General features: G+C 36.3%; 1 protein-coding gene across 1 annotated transcript; it reads left to right on the top strand.

Moving 5' to 3' along the window:
* The first annotated feature begins 240 nt into the window (after nucleotides 1–240).
* Nucleotides 241–23,635, top strand: LOC6618963. The gene is given in 9 exon segments (XM_002043172.2): nucleotides 241–317; nucleotides 6,079–6,590; nucleotides 10,558–10,603; nucleotides 12,269–12,604; nucleotides 12,702–12,809; nucleotides 12,880–13,061; nucleotides 13,415–13,635; nucleotides 17,168–17,233; nucleotides 18,853–23,635. Coding segments are annotated over 8 exon segments (2,166 nt in total). The 5' UTR covers nucleotides 241–317; nucleotides 6,079–6,513; the 3' UTR covers nucleotides 19,983–23,635.
* The last annotated feature ends 1,264 nt before the right edge of the window (nucleotides 23,636–24,899 follow it).

Below are 24,899 nucleotides of genomic sequence, written 5' to 3'. Positions count from 1 at the left end.
ATTTTCTTTCCTTCTGCTTAAGGAAAATTTCAAGCTTGATTTGAATTCCCATATTTGAATTTTATGTGACCGTTACGAATCAATCGAAGGTGTGAAACTTGTTTATATGGATTTGTGTATTCGCTAAATGGGTTGTGTCCCGGCTAACACTTTGTAGAAAATGAACAGTGTGACCAGACGAGTGCCCAGAAAAATAACCATAACGCGTAAGCACACCGTAAAGCCAAGCAAATAGCATAAATTGACCGACGACCGCGAAACGTGCACACTGCTTTGTTGTTGCCGAAGAAGGAAAGTCGCGCAGTGAATTTTTTCTGGTAATTTTTCTTTTCTCCTCCTGACACTCGCCACGTAAATCATCCACACGATCCAAGTGAATAAGTTAAAGCGTTTTAAAAAACATGACAAAGAAGCTGTTTTGTGTGCCGTGCAATCCGTGCAGCTGCAGAATAAGTGTGTGAAAAGAAATAAATCCCCAGCGAAAAAACAATACACACACAGAGACACTGCAGTATGTACATATATATTCATATATATATATATATATATATATATATATACATACATGCACAGGGTTTCTAGCGTGACGTGAAGTGTATATAACGAAGCGGAATTAAAAGAACACGCAAAAAGAGAAAAGTGGAGAGGAAACGATAGTGGAAAACACGCAGACATTGTGAAAATGCGCATAGATCATATCGCAATTGTAGTAGTACAATTACCAAGATATCAAGCATTTTTGGAGTTTTTCTTTTCTTTTTTCAAGTTATACATGTTATATTTTTTTGCTGTTGGCCTCAAATACATACATATGTACATCTAAACAGAGCGAGTAAAGAGCAGTACTCGCTGTTTTTGTTTCTTATTTTTTTTTTTTTTTTGCTGTATACGGTTTTTTTGTGAAGTTATTGAGCTGAACGTAGAGTGCAAAAGAGATTAACGAGCCGAAAACATGTTGTAAAATTCCATTCAGCATTTCCCACCACTAGCAACAACAGCAAAGCTAAAGCAAAGCCGTTTTCGCTCGCTCTCCCACTCCTTCTCTCTCTCCCGTCCACTCGTTGTTACTTCATATACTAATTTTTTTTTCTGTGTTTGCGGCTTCGTCATTCGCATGCATATATGTGTGTTGCGCCTACGTGAGAGAGCGTGCGTGTGTGTATATGCCCGCAAACGCATAAACATACACGCACACACTTGCAAGGCGATTCATGCGCCTGGCTTACACTTTGTTTTTTCTTTTTTTTTCGTTTCCGTTACAGTTGTGTAGTACATAGAAACATGCAAGCATCGCCCAAAAATCATATATACATTATACATTGTATAAACAGTAAGTTGTACATAAAAACAACAGCGTGTGTGTGAGTGCTTAATTTTTTTTTCCATTCTAGTCTAACTAAATAATAATAACTAAGCCCGCTGGGTAAATTGTTTTGTTCGTATACAAACAGTTTTTTGGGGCAAAGAAACAACAAGAGAAACCCAAGGGCAGTATGAAGATATAACGAAAGGTAGGCGAAAAAGACAACAACACACATGCATACAGTCGCGTCCAGTTGTTAAGTGCCGAAAATTCTGGAATAGGTTTCGCTTTACCTGAGTGTTTATTGCGTGTCCCTTTTCCACTTCCTTTAGTTCCGCTGCAAATCGACTACCTACATTTACGCATATCCTGTATACATATTACTTCCTGTTTCACCAACTATTCCACCATGTGTTTCTTGCTGCACATAAATTGTAGTTTTTTGTGATTGCTTTCAATATGTAGATACCTAATTTTTGGTGGTCGACTGTGGCGATCGCCCTACGTCGACGGCATTGCCAGCTGTTATCGTCGAAGCCAGCGTGTTTTGGCTTACACTTACACGTGTGCCCCTGGATAAGATATGGCATATTTTAAAGTTGCCCACAGCATCTGCAATTAAAATAATTGTCAATTCTTCGTTGAGTGTTTATATAGCTTTAGTTGGCGACACATTATTTTAAATATCCTCATTAGCGACACGCGCCTTTTAGTTTATGGCTCTCCCTTTTCCATTGAAGATCAGGGATCCTGGATATTTCCAGGCAGGTAGAGAGCGCAAGGGAAGATGTTCGCTTTGCTCTCTGTTGTTGTCTCTATCGCACGCTCAGCTGCCGTATTTTCTGTTTTCCAAGTTGCAGCTGGCCGCTGGGTGAGAAGTGGAGTGGTGAGGAGAGGGCAGCCGCATTTATCTTCACTTCTCTTCATCTGCGCCTCACCGTGGGTCAATCCCCTTGTTGCTGTTGGCAATGACGTTGCATCGCAACGATCGTTCCGTTCGGTTAAAGCGTATTGGGATATTGGAAATGGCGGTAGCTAGTACTACCCCCACCTCCACCAACGCTCTTAATTCACCTTTCTGCATTCCATTGAGGTCATTCCCTTGCGCAAATTGCACGTTACACAATTCCCATGAGCGTTGCACCCCGTTTTAAACCTTATTTGGTCTTCAGTTAATAAAAGCTTCCCCACAGTGGTCTCTAGATAATGCAACTACTTAGCATCGTTATTTAAGAGTATATTTTGTAGCTATGTATGTACTTATTTCAATGTTTTCATGTCAGATAATATTGAGTTGAATGAAATTGAATACGTCTTTGAAAATATGTTTGTTTCGGTTCCGCAATGTCAAGTGTCCACTGTACTTATTAAGCTCGCACAATGTTTCGAAAAGCATACATACATACGCATTTGGATACACTTGAAATAGCAATAACAAAAGTATAATAACAATCCAAGCGGGCGATCAGCTGGAATGTTCGATGGATCGTTGATTGTGGCTGGCAATGCCGTTGTGATTTTGTTTCAGACCGAGATCCATTCATACACATGCATGCGGGTGCATGACTCATTTTCCCAGCTGAGCGATTGTTAGATGCAGAGATGTGTACATGCGTCTTTAGATATATGTATGTATGTATATATTAGCTCATGTACTTAAATGGGCTTTTATCAGCTGTTTAGCACACACATTCACTCAAGCACTGCATAATAGTGCTGCTCTATTTACACAACTGTGCTCCAAATTAGCCGACTACTGTTATCAAACTGTAAAGTTTTTCTGGCATTTTGTTATTGCTTTACAATTCGTTGGTGCTTTCTCCATCTCTTTCCTTCGTACACTGGCGAAAAATTTATGGCTAAATGGTGTCAATGAAATCAATGGAAGGCTGTATTGTTTTGCTTATTATTGTTTTGTAATTATTTACCGTTGTTGTGTATCATTGCATTATTATTTGCTGTTTTGAAATATTAAACAGTTAAAAAAGTCACATATTTCAAAATCTTGTCGTAATATTTTAAAATAATTTGTAACTGATTATTTTCAATGTTTTAATATGATACTTTGGATATATTATTACCACGCATTGTGATATCCATTTTCCCCAAAAGTTTTGTGCGTGATGGACTTTCTTTTATTTTGGTTTTTGATTTCATAGTGATTTAGCTTTCACCCATCTGCATATGGAAAGTCTATGGGTCTTTGGTACTCTATTACTTCTGTTTGGATTTTCTTTCATTTCTGGGCTCTCCCATTTTTGGAGAGACCGACCTTCTGGTTACCCTTTTGTATTTTCCCCCCACCTTTTTGCTTTTCCCGTATTCACAGCTTGTGACGCTTTTCGTTTCTCTATTTCCGCATTTTCCGTTTTCACGCTGGAAAGCGAGGTACACACTCTGTTTTATATATTTCTGTACATATTTTCATTTTCCTTCCCTGGGCTTCTGTTTTCCTTTCTTTCTTTTTTTTCGGCATTTGCTGTATATTGTACATGGGAAAAGAGCAGCCCTCGAATTTGGTGACCGTACCACCCCATTCCAGCCGGCTTTTATTCTGGTTTTTGTGTTTCTGAGCGACCCAATGCGATTTAGGCCGCCCCACCCACTTGGCCGCCGCCCCTTTTGTGCCTTCGTTTGGCTGCCCTCGTTTTCTCTGCCTCCTCTTCTCCCCCCTTCTTCGCTGCTCGCATCTCTTTCCGCAGCTTCGTATTTTCCATTTTCCTTGTTCTCTGTTTGCCAAAAGTTTTGGTTCCTCATTCGCTTCCCTTAAATAGAAAGCCAGCTCTTGCTCTTCTTTTTGGCTGGGGGATCCCAAAGTGTAGGACGAATACTTATGTATAGGATTTGCTTCCTGCTTGTGGAAAAACAATGGCTAGGGCTTAGGACTCACTGGAAATGGTACTTCTTAAGATTGGAAGTTAATTCATAGACATTCTGCCTAGATGAATAATATACATATCTCGTACATTGGTCAAATTCATTTGTAATTACACACTAAAAAATTGAAAACCAAAATAACACTAAAACCAATACTAAATTATCACTGTGCTTTCTTTTTTTGAGAATTGAACTACGTTTCTTGGCGTTCGATTAGAGTGAACCAAACGTGCGATTTGAGTGAACCAAACACCTTGACTGTCTTAAAGTTTCTGTTGAAAAATTGTCCACGAATTTTCCTGCAATCTCCGTTCTTGGTATTTTGTATTTCGGGCAGTTCGATTTTTTCCACCCGGCGTTTTTATAAGCGGGGAGGTAAATCTGCATTTTCACCTGCCCCTGTCCGAAATCCTAGCAAAAAGGCAGCTGCAATTGGCCTGCAGGAAAATAGGATCTATAATGGGTTATTTATGGCGGGATTATGTTAATGGGGATTTAGAGTTAATAGCGATATGACTCTTCGCAGGATTTATATTTGATAATATCAATTGCTTTAGCTTGATCAGACTTTTAATTAGTGTTAAATTAGTGTAATACAAATGCAATAGGCATTTAACGGTAATAGATATAGATATGGAAATAGTATTGTGCTGGCATTGCTTCAGAACGGATAACGTTTTAATTGCCCAAGTTCGTTCAGTTTGAATCTTAATGACCAATTTCATTTGATATGCCTTCATGGAGTTATTGGAATCGTAGTTTGATACGTTCTAAGAATCTTATTACCTACAGATCAAAACATGTTCACAGAATTTAAGTCGGGTAGCAATACAAAATGCAGCTTGCTTCCAAGTAATTAACTTGCAGCTTGCCACGTTCCACCTTTCGGCGTTTTCCACCCACCCGGCCCAAAAAATAAAACTATCACCTTGCCGGCATCCAGCTTCCGAGAATGCGGAACATCTGCCTGCCTGCGAAGATCCGCGACCCGGGAATCGGGGATCCGCGAGATGCAGCCGGCCACCCAAGAAAGTACGCCTGGCACACTTCCTAGCGGGATCAATTCGCGGGATCTTAGGTAGCCCACGCGACTGGCACGCGCACCTTGCCTCCTTCGATCTTCTACCTGGCACCCAGCCACCGCCCATTCGCCCGGAACCCCTCCATCGATCCTTAAATAGATCGATGGCCCGCAGGACATCTTCAGTCGAGTTCCACTCGTGACAAGTCCAACTTGTGTCCTGAGATCTTGTGATTTCTTGTGTGTCTTACATTCAATTTGTTGAAAAACGTAACTTTGTGATTATCCCAATATGGATTTCAATTTCGATACTGTGACTCCCTGTTCGACCATGTCGTCCTACTATAACTTTAAGATGGCGAGGTATGTTCTGTTCTATCCAATCGCTTGTTTGCTAGTCAAAATATTGTATAAATGCGCAGCTTATTTACTAGTGACTTGGTTTAAGAAATCGTTTGCTTTAACTTATGGTATGGCAATCCTGGATAAGCGACTGTATCCAAAGTGTTACGAATTTAAGTACTTCTTTAGTGTATTTTTAAGCTATAACCTGTGTTAGTGTTTATTCCTTCGGGATGTGCTTAAAAACAATATCTACAACCTTTTCTCTTTTAATGCCTTACAACTCTAGTTTTAAGCACTCACACACACACATAAACTCAGCTCAATGCGTGATACAGTTAACGGAGCGTCTCTCTATTTAGGTATTGGTTTTTCATTGTAGTTCGTTCATTAAATCGCGCAGCACACAATTCACGTCTTTGTCATATTTTTTTTTACCATCGTATAAATGTAGAACCACCATTCCACCCCCTCCCCTCACCAAGCTAAGGGAAATTCAATTGATTCTAAACTAAATCGATCAATCAACTCCTAGTACCAACAACAACAACTCTATTAACTCTTCAACTTCTACAACAACTACAACAGCGCGCCTACAAGAACAGCTATAATAAGCACACATTAAGAGAAAACCCCATAGGACTTAAGAGAGGAAAGCACAGTGAGCGTGCACACATGTAAAAAGAGAAACAGAGCAACAGCAATTTTAGTACAACACAAGAAAGTTGATCAGAGGCAGAAGAGAAGCAACAGGAAAACAACAACAACGACAGCAGCAGGCCAGCTGAGAGCGCTGAGCGCCAAAACAATTGAAAGTCGAAGAAGAGATCGATCTAATCTCGATCATCGTTCTTAACCTCAACTCAACTGCAACTCACCTCATCATCCTTTTCCTCTAAAACCGAAACTCACCTTCGATTGAGGGTGTAATTTTTGTTGATTCGAAAAACACACTCCCAACTCTCAGGATATGTACGGCAACAATAATCCGGGTAGTAACAATAATAATGGTGGTTATCCCCCATATGGCTACAACAACAAGTCGAGGTAAATTTTTAAACTTGAGTTCTCACGTTTCGTCAGCCACATCCACATCACTTATGTTTGATCTTGATACTCATTCGAATTACAATCCCCAACCCCCTCTTCCTTTCCACCCATTCTTTCCCACACATATAACACACAAAACGTTAAGATGATACAGTGTTTACCTAATTTTTTTTTGCTACCCATACCTCTTTGGCGAACGAACAAAAGACCAACCCAACCTTTTTTTGAATAGTTTGTACGAAGAAGAAAATTCCTTGTTGCTGGAAAGTAGTTTGCAGTCAACGTTATTATTTCGTTTAGATTTAGACTTATTGGTTATGAAAGTTCAAGTTATTTGCTTGTTCGAAATCTCTTTTACTAGCAAAACTTGTCGGTATATGTGCATTGGTATTTGTGCAGGGAAGGATGTCGATTGACAGTTGATAAAATCTTGAGATTGTTATCGATTTGCTGTCGATGTCGCCGGCAAAAAAAAAAGAAGGAAATCATATTGAGTGGTGTTCTTCCCCCCTATTCATTCTTCATTCACACACCTACACATTGTTTTAGTTTTAGTTCACTTGATTCTTCTTTTTATTTTTGCGCTCTGATATTATCAGAGAAAGAAAGAAAAACAACGAGAACAGCCACAGGAATGGATAACAATAACCGCAGCAACAACAAGGAGGATTTATATAAGTATAATTAAATGTTACATGTGCTAGATGGTGCAATCAATGATAACAGAAAACCAATAATCGATTAAATACAAAGGGCAATTAACACAAACGAATACACAAACACATTGATAGCGAACCAAAAGCAGCAAAAAACAGTCAATCGTTTTAAGGGGAACAGCCCGCCCCTGAAAAGCTCCGCTCCCAATTGCAAATTCATTGTTTGTTTTTTCTTAGAAAATGTTAATTTCGTTTCAAGCAATCCCCTATAAAAAGGTGTTCTTTTTTTTGCATTACATAGGAATCCCCTCATTAGTTGTATTTACCATATAAATCGTTCGATCTAGTTGTTACGTTTGCGTTGTGCCATTTTTCATAGCATACATTCATGCGCTCGCATTTATCCCACACTCGCACACACTTTCACTTTGAATCAGCTGATCGTCGTCTGCGTGTTTTCGTAATCGCGACATGCCTTATTTTTGTCCTATATTTACAGTTGTATGTGATAAAAGATAAGCAATATGCAAAAATGTTAACCGATCAACGTGAAACAACGTAATGTAACGCAATCTTCCATATTTATATATAAATATATATATACATGAACCATTTATAAGATCGAACTGCATTTACAAAGACCGAACGTTTGGGCCATCAGATGCGTTTTGATTCCGCTGGGAATTGAAACTTGATATATCTCTTACATATACACGCGTAGAACAAGGCAGATACATGTATCCGTATCTGGGCAATTCGTTTGTGGCAAGAGGATTATAGAAACGGCCTAAAAACGTTCTCATCGTGCGGATTGTGCAACCTAAACAGTCTCACAATGTACCGGTAAATGTTCTTAAAACTCTACCTCTCTCTTTTATATTATTTTTTTGTCTCTGTTCTTAAACACTTACTGCTTGGCGTTACTGTACCAAAAAAATAAGTACTTTTTTTTTTTTTGCCTTAAATGCCTTTTATTTCGTTATTTTCGGTCAGTTTATCTTTTCTCGCCTCGCTATCCATATATCTTCCATCGCCACATCGTCATTAGAACGTAAGCCTTAAGTTTTGCATAAGAAATGACAAATTGACTGTTTTTTGCTGCCAAAAAAAAAAAAAGAAAAGCGGGGTCAAGAAGTGGTCTGATTTCTATAATGATACTCCTAGGGCACAAAACAAATAGAGAAAAAGCAGAAGCAGCGTCATTCGTGACATTTTTATATGCAGCTTCTTCTTTCCTCTTTTTTTGGGGTCGTATAATTTATGGCACATTATTCAGCAGTCGATGAAATGTAAACAGAGCAGCCACAGAGGGCACCCTCTCCAAATTTAGTGCATCACGTGCTGTGCGAAAATTGTGTCAGGACCTTGACATGCAGTAACCTTAAGTTATGTACGTATGGTTGTCCTTTTTCCACGCACGTGTTGGGAGATTTTACAGTTTATAACTAGCCTTAAGCACCGGTTGTTGTTGTGGTTATTGCGTCGCCATCTCACTCTTGCCCCATCCCAACCCCTAAGTACCCAACATATTCCAATGCACATAGCCGACAAATTACCTTTGCCCCCAAAGTTCTCTCATTCTCTATATTCCTGTGCTGACCATCTCTCTTCCCCTTGCGAGAGTATCAGCAAAAATGAATAAAAGCCAAAAGGCAAATACAAATGCAACATTTGCTCAAGGTCATAAAATGCCGAGCAAAACTACAAATACTAAAACATCAAACAGCAAGCAGAGCAGCAGCAGCATCGCATCAATCAACAATATCAACAATCAACACCAGCGCAGAGTGACCTTGCCAACGCATATCTGAGATTTTAAAGTGGCACTCTTTTTTTTTGCATTTTTTTACTGTGCAATATGAAAATAAAAGCAAAATTTCCAAAGAAAACAACGTGACTTTTTCAACGTGTAATTGAGAACTTTGTGCCCTACCTTTTTTTTTTGCATATTTTTTTACTGTGCAATATGAAATCAAGCTCACGAATTTGGTGTGACCTTGCCAGCGAGTATTTGAGGTTTCCTAATCTCACTTTTCTTTTCGTACACATTGTGAAATTGAAAACTCCAAGCCCACACAAACACACACATACCCCCGAAAAACACACAACTCATAAACAAGAACCAAAACTCCCTTTCAGCAAAAATTATGTAACGCCCATCATCGACGTTGTGCCGCAGCTGAATTTAATCGTGTGTAGACATTTTTTTTCACAGCCCAGAAAGAAGCAGAGCCACCATTATCACCGAAAAGCGAAAGACACTCACTGACTCTTAAGATAGTATGTAGTTTTTATTTGCACGGGGGGGCAAAGGCGCCAGCTCCGCCCCCCATGGTCTCCTCGCCAACGAAACGCAATGTTTTTGAATCGAGGACACCTCCAAAGCCCTGTAAGTAACAAGACTCTAAGACTACTAAAGCCAAAGGCAAAAACCAAATATATAATATAATAAAAAAAATAATTTGGGGAAACAGCTTGTTGTACAATACTATAAAAATCAATATAAGCCCTAACTTAGACATAAATGTATGAACCACATATGATATGCAGCCAAAATTCGACGAGGGAAGAAACGACGATGTCCGAAACTATAAAAAAAACCCCCCATTCCTTTTTGTTAATGTGATGAAAAAGTGCCAAAAGTGATTATTTTTTTGATTTTTTTTAAAGTGAAAATGTGCTCCAACCACAAAGTGTCCGATATGGCTTACTACTATAGTCCCATGATTATTTTTTTTCCTTTTTTTTCGGTGATTCGAAAGTACAAAAAAAAAATACATCATGCTTTTCTTAAGTGCCAATATTTAAAGTGAAAACAATTCTTTTCACCTTAAGGCAAAGGGGGTTTTGTAGAATTTTACGGTTGAATATAACTGGGGGATCGTTTGAAGGGTCAGTCTAAGTTATATTCTCCAAGAAACTGCAAAATCGTCACATCAATATTTCTCAATTTATTTTAAGACCCACCAATGGTTTTCTCATTCAAATTAAACCTAAGTCCTTAGCTAATTTGCACACGAGACAGTTTACTGTACTCTGCAGCAAGTTTTCAAAACTCATTAGTCATAAGATTAAGTTAGTAGTAAGAAAAGTATTGTTAAATCATCCAGCGCCAAAACATTTCTTAATCATTTTTAAAATATTTTCAAAATAGCTAAATAATATAAGTAAATTGCGCTTTATACATTTAATTTTGATAATTTTAAATTGTATTTTACCTTAACCAATAACCGACAACACAATCATTTCTATGAGATCTAATTGATATTTTCTTTTCCCCAACGAAATGGAATCGATTCATCGTACAGTGGTGGGCGTGGATTTGGGATGTCCCATTCTCTGCCATCCGGAATGGTTAGTATTCATCACATTTATTACTCATTCTTACGCCTGAAATTTATAATTATTGTTAGCGATAAATTTCCATTTTCAATTGCATGAAAGCAATCAATTTAAGACAAATGCGGAAAAAGCTATTCTTTTGAAACCAAATTCAAGGCAATGCATTTGATATTGACTGACTTTTGTATTTTGTTTTGTTTGGTTTCGTTTTTGATAATCATAACAATAATAATAATATAAATTTTATGCCTTTTACTATTAATAGTTGTATGTTATTGAGTTTGTCTCATGAACGCTCTGGGGACACACGCTTTTGAAAAACAAATAAATACTAAAAACATAACTGAATTATTTTATGGATGCTGAACAATTTCATTTTGGTTTATTGATAATGATAAAAATCAAATTAATAACTTAAAGTTTGCAATTTAAACAACAAAACCTAAACAAACAGATACATAATAAACATAAACCAAAGAAAACTCAAATAGCAACGACAACACAAACAACTTATAAATATACACAACCCTTAAATAAAATAAAGAACACACAGAAATACAAACGCCAAGCAAAAATATTCAACTCACCTGCATGAGCCATGAAAAGCAGAGACAGTTTTTAAATGAAATACCTTTAGGTATCGCCCTGTCACATTGTCCGTTTTCGTATCCGTTTCCATTTCCGTTTCCGCCTCAGCTTTGGCTTCCGTTCAGCGTTTTGCGCACTCTTTACCCTCTTTACCACACAGAAAGCAGACTAGCAAAAATATTGGACACACTTGACGCCATTGCATTAGATGACACCAAAAAGTGGGCATTTAATATAACAACATAATCCATACCATTTAATGCATAGCTAAATCACTTCATGATCATCTCAAGCGCATTAAAAAAGAATAACAACACATATTAAACATAATCTATATTGATCGGTTTCTGGCTCATATATTTTTGCCTCGCACTGTATTTCTCCTACGTTAATGACACAGACCCTCAGAAAACACACCTTCAAAGAAATACTTAAAGAGACTTAACACAACACACTAAAGAAAAACTCAAGAAAAATGAGAAATTATGCATTTCTTTCAAGAATTTCAATTCCGTATTTTTTTCTTTGGTTTTTGCAACCCTGTGAATGCCGTTTAGCTCACACATACAAATACACACACGGAAGTACAGTGAAGCAAGAGAATGTTTCGATTTAATGCTTCAAAAATCAAAATCAAAAATCAAATACTATTCAAAATCGCTGCACTCGAGTTTCAAGCACGCCCTTAAATCTTACCAATGTGAAATTCAAAGAACTAACGATTTTTCGCGAGATTTGCATTTGGAATATTGTTACCGTTAGCGTTTTTGTCGTAGATTTCTACGTTTTAAGCCACTCCGAACCTTCGCCAACCACCTCATCCACTAAGCAAGTTGTGTGTTGTTGTTGCTGCCGGCAAAAAGCAACGGTCGATATATGTATGTGTCTATATCGATCTCCAGAACTCGAGAATTATAACAACCAAGCAGCAGCAGCCAGTCAAACCGTACCGAACCGAACCAAACCATCCAATCTAATCAATCTACTAATAATTAACCCCAAGACAAGCGAAATGAGGCCTTCTCACAACACTAGAATATCTTTGTATGGTTAATCTGATTACAGTCACGTTATGCGTTCTCGCCACAGGATACAGAATTTTCATTTCCAAGTTCCTCGTCGCGTCGTGGTTACAACGATTTCCCCGGCTGCGGCGGCAGCGGCGGAAATGGTGGGAGTGCCAACAATCTAGGGGGCGGCAACATGTGCCACCTGCCGCCGATGGCCAGCAACAACTCGCTGAATAATCTCTGCGGATTGTCGCTGGGCAGCGGTGGTAGCGATGATCTCATGAACGATCCTCGGGCAAGCAACACCAACTTGATTGTCAACTACTTGCCCCAGGACATGACCGATCGCGAGCTGTACGCCCTATTCAGAGCCATTGGACCCATCAACACGTGCAGAATCATGCGAGACTATAAGGTAAGCGTCTGTTCTCCAAATATGTCAGATAGCTTATATCTCCATCTTCTCAAGCAAATACAAACCAAACTAAATCTCAATTTTTATCACCCCACAGACTGGCTACAGTTTTGGTTATGCTTTCGTGGACTTCACATCGGAAATGGACTCGCAGCGTGCGATTAAAGTGCTGAATGGCATCACAGTGCGCAACAAGCGGCTTAAGGTGAGATCTTGAAAGCATTTAAGTCAGGCAAAGAGTTAAATAACTAATCCATTTCATTATTTTCGAACAGGTTTCCTATGCTCGTCCCGGCGGAGAATCGATCAAGGACACCAATCTGTATGTGACCAATCTGCCGCGTACCATAACCGACGATCAGCTGGACACGATCTTCGGCAAGTACGGTTCCATTGTGCAGAAGAACATCTTGCGTGACAAGCTCACAGGTCGTCCTCGTGGTGTGGCCTTTGTTCGGTGAGTGCCCAATATAGTTTACTATGGTTAAGATGTGCAATCAGAAGACTAAGGTGGTCTGTTCATGCCCACAATCGAGGTTCTCTGAGTCGAACATTCTGTTTGGTCACTTAAACTTCATTTGGAGTAACATAAGTGCTTCTGTATCGAGTTAAACGTTGGAAGTATAGAATTTGTCGACTCGCAGAACCTTTGAATGTATTCCTTTGGCCAATTGTATTATGTTTTCCCCTTATTATTTCGACACCCGGCTCATTATGTTTTCTTTTTTTTCTCTCATTTTTATAAACCATCGCTCATTTGCCATCATCTACTATGGTGTGTTATTTCGATCGATAAATCAAACTATGCAGGTACAACAAGCGTGAGGAGGCCCAGGAGGCCATTTCGGCGCTGAACAACGTAATACCCGAGGGCGGATCGCAGCCGCTGTCCGTCCGGTTGGCTGAGGAGCACGGCAAGGCGAAGGCGGCCCACTTTATGTCGCAGATGGGCGTGGTTCCAGCTAATGTCCCACCGCCGCCACCACAGCCGCCAGCACATATGGCCGCCGCATTCAACATGATGCACAGAGGTAGATCAATTAAATCACAGCAACGCTTCCAAAACTCGCATCCCTATTTCGATGCTAAAAAGTTTATCTGAAATACAAATATCCAGAAACGAATACAAGATGAAACACACAAGCTACACACAAAATACAATCAAGAGCGATCTGCTGGGTATATAGTGAATACATATATACCAATTAATCTTGAGAGTGTTTACATCTGAACCCCTTGATTCATTTTGTTTCTCTTGGTATTTCACAAACAACAACAACAAAACAGCAGGCTACGAAAAACAATCCAACCAACAACAAACATAACACTAACAACAAACAACAATATGAATGCATACTTAGTTCTATTTTTTGCTCTTATTTCGGTAATTCGTAAATAATTCAATTTATTGTTGCAATTTCGCAGTGCATATATATTATACTAATATATATGTCGTATATTTTGATTATAGAAAAAAACAAGAATTGAATTGTATTAAAAGTTTTTAGTGTAATTGAAAAATATAACAAAACTAAAAAAAAAAAATTAAAAATAATCATTTGGAAAACGTAAAAAAAAGTAATTTTTAGATACTAACCTACAACTAAAAAGAGAAAGGAAAATATCACGTTTTTTTGTTTAGGCTTAAATCTTAAGCTTTTCTTTCACAACTTTGACAACAGAACACAAAACTACACACACACACACACACAAAACCAGGCGAATCGGTAAACTAGCACTTCAAGGTTCGCGTAAGAGTGTTAGTCGAAAACCATTTTTTTAAACATTTTTTTTATGTGTGTGTTTTCCAAAGCGGAAAATTTTTTTTCCCGGATACAGCACAATAACAAAACGTAAAGCTGCAATTTTTTTATAAAAAAAAAATACACCGAAATGCACATAATGAGTAATATACATTAACAACAAAGAGATAAACCAACCAAGGACTGAATCGAATACCTAACTAAAAAAGCAAGAAAAGCATAACCCACTAAAAAAGATGATATATCCTTCTTGAACGAAGCTAAAGAGTGCAATTTTTTTTTGATCCTAGTATTTTTTTTTTGTTAATTTTTTCCCGTTTACACAAAAGACTGGTGCGAGACAACAGAAGATTAAACAAACATTGCAATCAAGCAATCAGAACTGAATTATAAAATTAAAACAACTCACGATATAAAATACAAATCTAAAGGAGTAAAAATTACGAAAGCGTTGCCGAGCATTAACCTGTAACCCTTTTAGATCCACTTACCTCTTCAGCATCTTCAGATCGCATCAATAATATTGAAATCGAATCACACCTTTTTTTTGGTTTTAATTTGCCCATCTCTACCAGCGACAACAACTACAATCTACTGCAAGATAAACAACATGAAAAAAACAAGAAAACTTAAATATTTCTGTTTTTCAACTGATATCTCCTATCATAAAGTTTTTCCCATATATCGACAAAAACGAAAAACACAAATAATTAAAAAAAATCCCCTATTTAGATATACTTATAATATACATATATATTTCACTATATGAAACCTATTCTATAAAATAGCGTTAAATTTTAATAATTATTTAGTTTGTAGTGCGTTAAAAGCATTTCAAAACAAAAATCAAGTATATAAAACAAAATCCCAAACGTGTGACCAGAGAAACTGAATATAATAAATGGCGAAAAGCAAAACAAACATAAAACCAAAAACCAAAATCGCAAATTTTTTTTTATTTTTTTTCAAGTTCAAGCCAATTTGAAAAAATGCAGTGTTGGAAAATGACAGATGCATCTGGATTTCATATACTTTACAACGGGAAGTTTTTCTCCCATACTCCTTTCACTATTTTTTTGTTTTTCTTTTTTATTTTTGATCTTGCTTATCTGCCTTGTGTGAGTGTGTGTGTGTGAGTGTGTGTGTGTGAGTGTGTGTGTGTGAACGATTGTGCGTGTGCTGTGGGACGGCAACTAGGAGTTGGCAGGATATCACCATTCCCCATCTACCACGCGTGCGTGCAAGAGGGTGCGAACGAGAGCGCGAGTGCAGATTTCCCGTTACAGTTACAGTACCCAGGCACAAGAGACAGAGAGAGGCGGACGCCTGTGTGACAGACAGAGACACTGTGAAAGTGATTAGAAAGAAGTGAAAGGCGCATGGTAAGTATGCGCGCACTCAACCGAAACGATAACGGGGTGCTGCCAAAAGTCACACAACCACCCCTCTAAAAACGAACCTCTCAGAACCCCTCTCATATACCACCATCTTTTTTTTTTCTATTTTTTTAATGTGATTTTTTTATGAATGGATTGAAATATCAACGATAAAATAGACACGAAACTATAACCATATTGATGTCTCTCTCTTTGAACCCATACACCCCTTTATCGATTCCAGTGCAAAAAGGAAACATATTTTTTTTAAACTTTTTTTGCCAGTGTATTTCATAATAACATTTTCTTCAAGTGAAAATTGTGTGCTAAGCTGTTATTTTTTTTGTTACTCATCTCTGCCTAGTGCTCTCAAACAAAAAAAAATCAAAAAAATCGCATAATCAAATTTATTTTGTATATTTTTTTCCGTGTCAGTGATTCAGTGTGGATATTTAAGGAATCAATTTTATATATTTCTATAATTAAACTTACAATCATTTCTACTAAAACCAAGCAACAAATGTGCAAAATTATTCGAACTTATTTGTAGATATTGCTAACCCTCCATACATTTTTTTTTTGAACCTTACATTTACTTACATTTTTGATGGCTTTTTGTTGTTGTTGTTTTCCATTTTATCAAAATATCATTTGCATTGTTTTACTTTGAGTGATTTAGGAAATAGTTAAAAAAAATTATTGAATATTATCTTGACCTTTATATAAAAATGCTATGTTGGGCAAAAAACACATTTTATTCAAAACAAAAATGGGAAATATTTGTAAAAGATTAATAACCTATCATATGCGTAAATTATTGCATTTATTATTATCAGACAGAACGCAAAATTTTGTGTTAAGCTTGAAAAGTATAATACGATATCTTTGCAATACAATGGTCATAGTGAAAATGTGTTAACGATTCCCCTGATCAATGGCAAGAGTATCTTTGAACTTCGGAATTGTTCGCCGAAGACAGTTTGGATTTAAATTACTCATTTTAGTTTGGTTTAATTTTTTTTAGCTTGACTTTAGTTATTTGTGTCCCGATTTCAAGTTCAACCCGTAGTTTGTGTTTCTTATTGTATTTCGCATTTGTTGTTTCCAAGCCGTAGATACTCTATTGTACTTTTATCTACTCACAGCACTAACCCAGAACTGATCGCTTTTCCTTCCTCAGCCGCAGGAAAAACGATCGACTCATCTCATTTTTATTGATTGTTGTTGACAAAATAATGTTAAAAAACAAAGAAAAGACAAGATCTTGATAATTAAATAATCTCCATAAACAAAAAAAAAAAAAAACAATCTTTATTCCCCCATTTCATCCAAAACCAAGCAACCCTACAAAAAACTCAATATGCGCCGCAACTAATCCAAGTTGTACAATTTTTTTTTCGTTTTGTTCCTATTTTTCATTATAGACGGAGCTATGGAAAAATTACGCTCATTATTCGATGCTATATGCGATGCTATCTTTGGTCTCGATAGTAATTATTCCTTTTTTATATAATTATATTTCTAATTAACTACTCCTAGTCGTAAACTAGCATAGTTTCTTGTTTTTCTGCCGCAGAAAAGCAAATAATTATAGAACTTTTTATTTGTTGAGAGCCCTTAAGACAGATCTAGCCGAGAGATCAAATAACAGAGTCCGTAATTTATATAAGTAGAGTCTATCAAGAAGAGAGCACACCTACACTGCCACACACACAACACACGCACACTCATGCGCTCCCACATAATTGAGAAGATGGAAAAGAAATGTTCAATTTCAGTTTTTAAATTTCTCATCAATCTATATAAAATATATATATATTTATAATGGAAAAATACTTGAAAAATAAGCCGAATTTTCTTTTTAAAGCGTGCCATGTTTTTCGTTATTACTTTCTCTCATGTCATCATCCAGCTACTAAACCATCTCTCTCTCTAAAAAATGGATTTAGTTAAAAGGCTAAACTTTTGGCTCCTTGGCATTTGCTCTAACGCTTTTTTCTTTTCGAGCATCTTCTCGGGACTTAGAGCGCTATTTGGAAAAGTTCCAATTGAAAAACTGCCAAAAAAAAATTGTACTTCTAGATCACCCTCGATTCGAACTCAAATTGAATGGAAACAAAAAAAAACTAAAATTAAATTTAAAATTCCTTTGCTGGCCTTCCCAAGAGTTAAACTGCTAACAAAACCTGTGTTTGCTTGTGCTTAATATTCACCCCTTATAAAAACTAAAACCGAGATCTCTTAGAGCCCCTCGTTTTGAAAATTTTGTTTAGTGTTTTTCATTAGATTATCGTTTAATCCAAAATCCCCTAACGGTCTGCTTTGTCTGCTCTGCGAACTCCTGTTACTTCATCAAAGATATCCAGTTCGTAAATGTTCCTCGCTAAAAAAAATTAAACTAAACCAAAAACCTGTTTAAGACTCCAACTAGATATTTTTTAACAACTATATAAGACATGTTTTGCTTGATAATGTTCTTTGAACGCACTTGAATATTTGTATGTGAGTGTTTGACTTACGCCCACAGTTCAGTCACAACATAAACACACATAAATAGACCATCACCATAACAGTCATCAATTTATTTTGATAACACCAATCCAAGTCCCCGTCCCATCCCAATAGTTCCACAAAACTGAAATGGAAACAGAAAACATGGCACGTTTAATGAAAATTACGAAAACCCTTAAATCGTGTGTCTTATCGAGTGGGAAATCCTTTGTAATCAAAAAACAAATAAATATAACGCAATTACAAAACTTCAGCTTAAATTAAAACTACAAATCCCTAAAGTAAACCAAAAGTAACAAAAATACAAGAAAACAAACAACAATAAACACTAACCCAACACCATCTAAATCAAGAAGGCAAACAAAACTCTCTAAAAAAATACTAAACCTAATTAATCTCTCTCACCTAGGCTAGTTAAATCAGGGCTCTACCAAAACGAAGGGATAGTTATATATTAAGTTATATTAAGTTTAAGTTTTTTTTTCTAATTGTTCTTAGAGACGCATGATACCTTAAAATACTATTGAAACATTATACTAATAAATTTTGTTTTTTTTTTTAAACCTTTTCTTTACCTTCGCACCTTTTATCAATCTAGGCGAAAACTTTGCCGATTTGCTTGACGGATTGTACCGTAGGAAGTACCATTATCCTTACTTATAATTGACACCGCAACAGCAGCAGCAACTACTACAACATCAGCAGCAGGCGTTGGGCTTCACCGGTAGCTCCAATAATAGTATTGGCAATGGTAATGGCAACGAGAACAACATGCTACTTTACCACCAGCAATACCATCAACAACAAACACAACAACAACGCCTGGGCAATGTTGCTGCTCACAATATAAGTCCAAATGGAAGCAACAATAACATTAACACGACGAACACCAATAACATTAACTTCAATACAATACGTCAGAATGGAGTTGCTGCTCTTCACTATCTTCAGGAACAATTGCAATTGCAACAACCGCAGGATCAACAATCACAGCAACAGCAGCCATTGACTATGCCATCGTCGCCGCCGTTTCAACAACAATCACGCCAATCACACCACAATGGCAGCAGTAGCAGTCTGGGCAATCAGTTGCTTGCCATAAGCAACAACAATAGCTTCAATAATAATTCCAATCACTCCAATAGTTTTACTGGCAATTATAGCAACGGTAGTGCTTTCACCAGTAACGGTGCCATTAGCAGTAGCAACTTTACCAACAATCCCACAAGCAGTGGGAACTTCACCAACAACCCAACAACCAGCAACCCCACAAATAGTGGCCACTTTGCCATTAATTTGGCTGGCAGCAGCAACTTCACCAACCATCTTTCTGGCAGCAGTAATTACACCAACAGCAACGGAAATTTCACCAGTAATGCAGCTAGCAGCAGCAACTTCTCCAACAATGCAGCTAGCAGCAGCAATTACAACAAGAACTGCAGCGGCGACATCGTTGGAAACAGCGATCCCGACAGCTGTAGCAAACACACCACAAACACTAATAATCACCACACTTCGCCGCAGCACGACTTCAGTTTTAATATGTCAACGACTGAACAAGAACTGCATCAGCAGACACTCAAGTTGCAACAGCTGCAACTTAACAACAGCTTCAACACCACCACAGCAGCATCGACAACATCAGCGACTGCACCAACTTCCACTTCAACAACGGCAGCGGCATCATCCACAAACTCCGCAAATGTCGGATTTTTATGGCGTACATAACCAGAGAGTTGAGAAGCGTATGATGAAGGCAATCTTCAAATTAAAAATTATATATAAAAAATTTATATATAGAAAACTATGAATACCTTATATTGATCATCGTAGTATCAGCATTCATCGAAACCATATACAACAACTGAAACTTTTATGTTCTCAAACCACAAGAATTAATTTACTATTTTTTTTTGTATGTTCCTCACTTTAACCCATATGTTGTAGTTGGTTTTTTGTGCTTTTTTTTTGGGAGGAATTTTGTTGTAACTAGCTCTAAGGCAAGACACGTATATGTATACAAATCATTAATAATTATATATATACATATATATATATATATACATAGAATGAAAAATCGACGAAGATCTTTTTTTGCTTAAACTTAGAGAAAAAACCTATGAGAAATACATTTTTTTGTCACATATTTATAACGTATAATCATAACGAAAACGACAAAATATATTATATAAACACACATATATCTATACTATACAACATACTTATAGGCGTGATGACATAAGCTCCGATTGTTTTTTTTTCTGTCTGAAACTGATTTTTTTGGCGCGAACTATGCCGCAACAATGTACACGGCCATCGTGTATGTTTATAGCTGAAGTTAATCCAGATATATGAATATATATATTTTTTTTTCATAATTTATAAATCCAATTTTTTTGTCTATATTATACGTAACGAAACGGCTAAAATGACTGGACATGCTCAAGTTTTCAGGCTGTTTATTCATAACATATAAAACGAAAACATACAACTTAGCTAGAAATATGCTTTCAGTTAGGCGAAGGAGAAAGAGAATCAGACAAAATTACAATACAAATCCAATTTTTTTCATAGCTATAATGAAGATGTTTTTTTTTAATAAGTATAAACACTTTTCTTGAAATCCATTTTTTTTTATTACTTTATTAAACGAAACAACTTGAGCATGTAACAGCAAGAAAAACAAAAGTAACATTCAAAAAGCGACTAACAAAGAAACGTGATAAATAGCCCGTCAAAATGAAAATCAGAGGAAACCGAATGGGAAAGATAAAAGAAAAAATAGAGACACAATCGAAACTAACGAAAGAAAAACACGTAAAATCACAGGAGTGACTTGGTTTGATAGCATCAAAAACGCATGGATAACGTTTTATCTTTTAATTTGCTTAACACACTTTTCGGAATTCTAAATTGGCCAGTCACTCCTCCAGCAGGCAAGAAATATTTTTTCGGTGTAGGTAAATAAGTAAATGAAAGAACCTTAATTTTGTTACTACAATATATGCGATGATCCTTTTTGCAAAATTCTATCAATACTTTTCTGAATTTCTTATAATCAAGCAAAAAAATTGTGAAAAAAATTTTAATTTGTTAAAAAACAGAAAAAAATCAGAATTTCAAATTTATTTTATTATTTTATTACCATGTCTCTGGCTTAAAACAAATCGTACAAGAAAATAAGAAAAACCAATATTTAAGGAAACTTAATAAACATATTCGACACAAACCACACTACTCTGAGTTTTCTTTTTATTTAAACCTATGATTAAGACTAAAAAAAAACTCTGTTCAAAAAGATTTCGTTTTTCCCCAGTTTGTGTTACACATATGTCAACGAATTAAGAGTAACAAACAACAATTAGACTTAAGCGAAACATGCAGAAGGAAAAGTTAGGATGCAGACACACAGTAAACATATACAGCTTGGTTGTGCTGAATACTAAATATAACGATTCAAAAACATTAACAAATTAGATCCGACAGTGCGCACTAGTGAATGCAAACAATTATATACAAAAGCGAAAGCGAATATTGAATCACTATGCAAGCGACATTCATTCTAAAGCCCTCCAGGCGGGAAGGCGGCGTCGAACTCACTTAAATCGAATGCAAATAGTCTCAACCAAAGTAGCCTTAGTGAGTAAGCGGATATATACATAACGAATATCGGATTAATCGGAAGGAGAACTCATACAATGCATATTGGCACCTTAGCATGCTGTCGATTGTCTCGTGTAACTAGATTAAGCCAAGGCAAACCAAAAGTAAATATTAATTAATTTTTTTCTTGGAAAGCGAAATGAGAGAATATTTTTTGTGACTATTTTTTGAGCATGTGACGAAAGGCAAATCATAAACGAACTTGTTTTTTTTTTGAATGAGACAGTTTTTTTCTCGTAATTCTTTAAAACATTTTTTTTCTTTACTCATAAGAAGCCAAGCTAATTTTGTTGTAATACCGAGACCGAAATGTAGGCGCAGCAACTGAATAGAATTTTTTTTGGTAATTTTAATAACTAACATTGTAGAACAAGGTAACCTCACAGAAAACCTAATCGCAAATACATTTAAAATGTTGTTCAATAATAACTTAAAGCATGAAACGTGTTAAGTAACGGAATATATATTATAAATTTTTTTATATCGAAGTAAATGTGTCTAGAAGGTAATAATCTTTTTTATAAAGAAAAACCAAAATACCATAAAATATGCATACAATTTTTTTTCTAGCATAAGACAAAGCGTTTTTTATATAAACATATTATACAAGAAAACCAAAAAAAAAAACAAACTAACAAACGACTTGAAAAGAACCCCAACCAAGTCAAACGACTTGAAAAGAAAAGAAAGAAAAGATATAGGTTCAGATTCAGATAGATTTATTCTGTTTCTGCTTCCGTTGAAGGAGTGATCGAAGTTAGGCAGATATAGGCGCTTTATCCTATGAAACTTTTTGGTATTATTTCGTGGTTTCAATTTTGACCATCTATCTATCTGCTCTATTTCCAAATTACCCAAATGTAGTGCCCCTCGTAGCGCTCATCTTTCATCTAAAAAATGAAAAATAAAATTTAACAAAAAAAAAATTACCGACAAAATATATACAATTCAAAGAATACAAAAATGAGACATACATAGATTTAAACAAATGGCAACTACCAGGAGGAGGAGATACGACCGCCCGTTGAGGTGAAGTCAGTTTTTTTTTTGCATAGTGAGATTAGCACTAGATCGGATGGCGATGATTGTATTTGAAACGTGAACTGCCCTATGAAAGATTTTTTAAAAACCGAACACCAACTTAGACGACAGAAAACACAAAACAGAATAAAATACAGATTAGGTAAAGAAGAAGAAAATCGAAAAGAAAGAATACTATAAAATGCCTACAAATAAATGCATACCTAAAAGCAATATACATACATACATTCATACATAGAACAAGTTTAGTGGAACAAACAACAGTTTAAATAGCAAGCAACAAACAAAGGGAATATATTCGACAAAACAATTATATTAACTATACCGTATACAAAACGTACATACATATATATATATATATATTATAAATATTAAGCCCCGAGCGGAAATTTTTTTGAAATAACTAAATATTTAAAAGTAATAAAGTAATGTAACAAAAAATACCGATTAAACGACACACACACAGACAGCAGACAGACTCGTAAAATGTTCGTAGTCCGTAAAACTACACAAGAAAATGGGAAAACCAATAAGAAAAACTTGAATTTTAACTCGTTTATACAAAAACACATATATACATATATTAAACTAGCAGCTAATTGTTGTACTTAAGAATGTCACATTACAAGAAGAGCAAATAAACGAAAGAACATTTAAAATTCAAACAGAACGCAAAAGTAACGGTCGTTTTCATAGAGATGGGATCTTTTCAATGGAGCAGTGCGCTTAACAGAATGTGGGAAATTAACAGCAATGTGGATTGTATAACAGCACGCTGCACTCGTTAACAGCGATCGGTAAAGTTTTTATAAATCTTGTACATTATTAAATTTTACGGAAGATCATTAAAAGATAAAAAAAATCACCAATTTTTAACGCCAATCGATCCGTCATTTTGATCGAGATCAGCGAGGTACGACTTTTGACAAATTTTCATATTTTTGAATGGGTTTTTCCCCATAACTTTGCTTAAATTGCTCATACAGCTAATAGAATTACTGTTTTGAATAGCTTATTACCAATGCTAACCAGCCCCAACATTTATTGACGTACTTAGGAAAAGGAATTTTTTGGTAATTTTTCTCATTTTTTGCAATTTTGTAAAATCTTCAAAAACTGGCCAAAAATTAAAAACAAAAATTTTGAATGCCAATCGATTTGTATTAAAATAACAAACTCATCGAGGTGTTACATTCCATTTTTGGATTATTTTATAGGCAGGTATGGCCAAACACACCAGTTTTTGCTTTGTTCTTCGTTTTTTTTTAATCGTTTCCCAGTTGAAAGAAGCCACAATCAGCTTAGTTCTAGCTTAGTTCTACTCGGCACTATCTACTATTTTGACAAAACCAAGGTTGGCACTTGAAAAGTCGAAAGGCGCAAGTGAGAACTACAACGAAGATATTTGATTAGTGGTTTGACCGTTAGTATAACATTGAAATTGGAATTTAAAATAATACTCGTAGCACCGAACTCCTTATCGGTCACACGTAATTGAATGTAACACACTTATCATTAGTGTTCGATCCCAGATCAATTGAGTGACTTACTCTGTAACCAGTCAACCGTTTTCCCATGTACTTTGCTCGAGACTGCACTACCCAAGGAGTCATATCATCGCCAATCTGTATATCTCAAGTGGTAAGAACGCGAAATTTAAATAAAAGGAAAACATATTAAAAGTCCCGCTAAGTGCCAGTCCAATAATTCCAATTTGCTGGGAATTACGAAGTGTATCGAGCATGCCAACGAATACTAGGTATACTTTGATATCATTCCGAGCGGTAAACAAACCGCTCGATGTGATTTTTTCCTTTTCCCGGATCGTTAGGCGCTGATAGCCACAACACGTTTGAGCAGCGCGTCCAATTAGTGTTCCGGAATTACGTCAGAGCACGCAATCGGGCCCGATAAGAGCCACTATATTCACTCCACTCTCGA

Source organism: Drosophila sechellia, chromosome X (assembly GCF_004382195.2).
Source record: "Drosophila sechellia strain sech25 chromosome X, ASM438219v1, whole genome shotgun sequence".
Lineage (NCBI taxonomy): Eukaryota > Metazoa > Arthropoda > Insecta > Diptera > Drosophilidae > Drosophila > Drosophila sechellia.
This window is presented reverse-complemented; position numbering and strand designations above follow the sequence as displayed.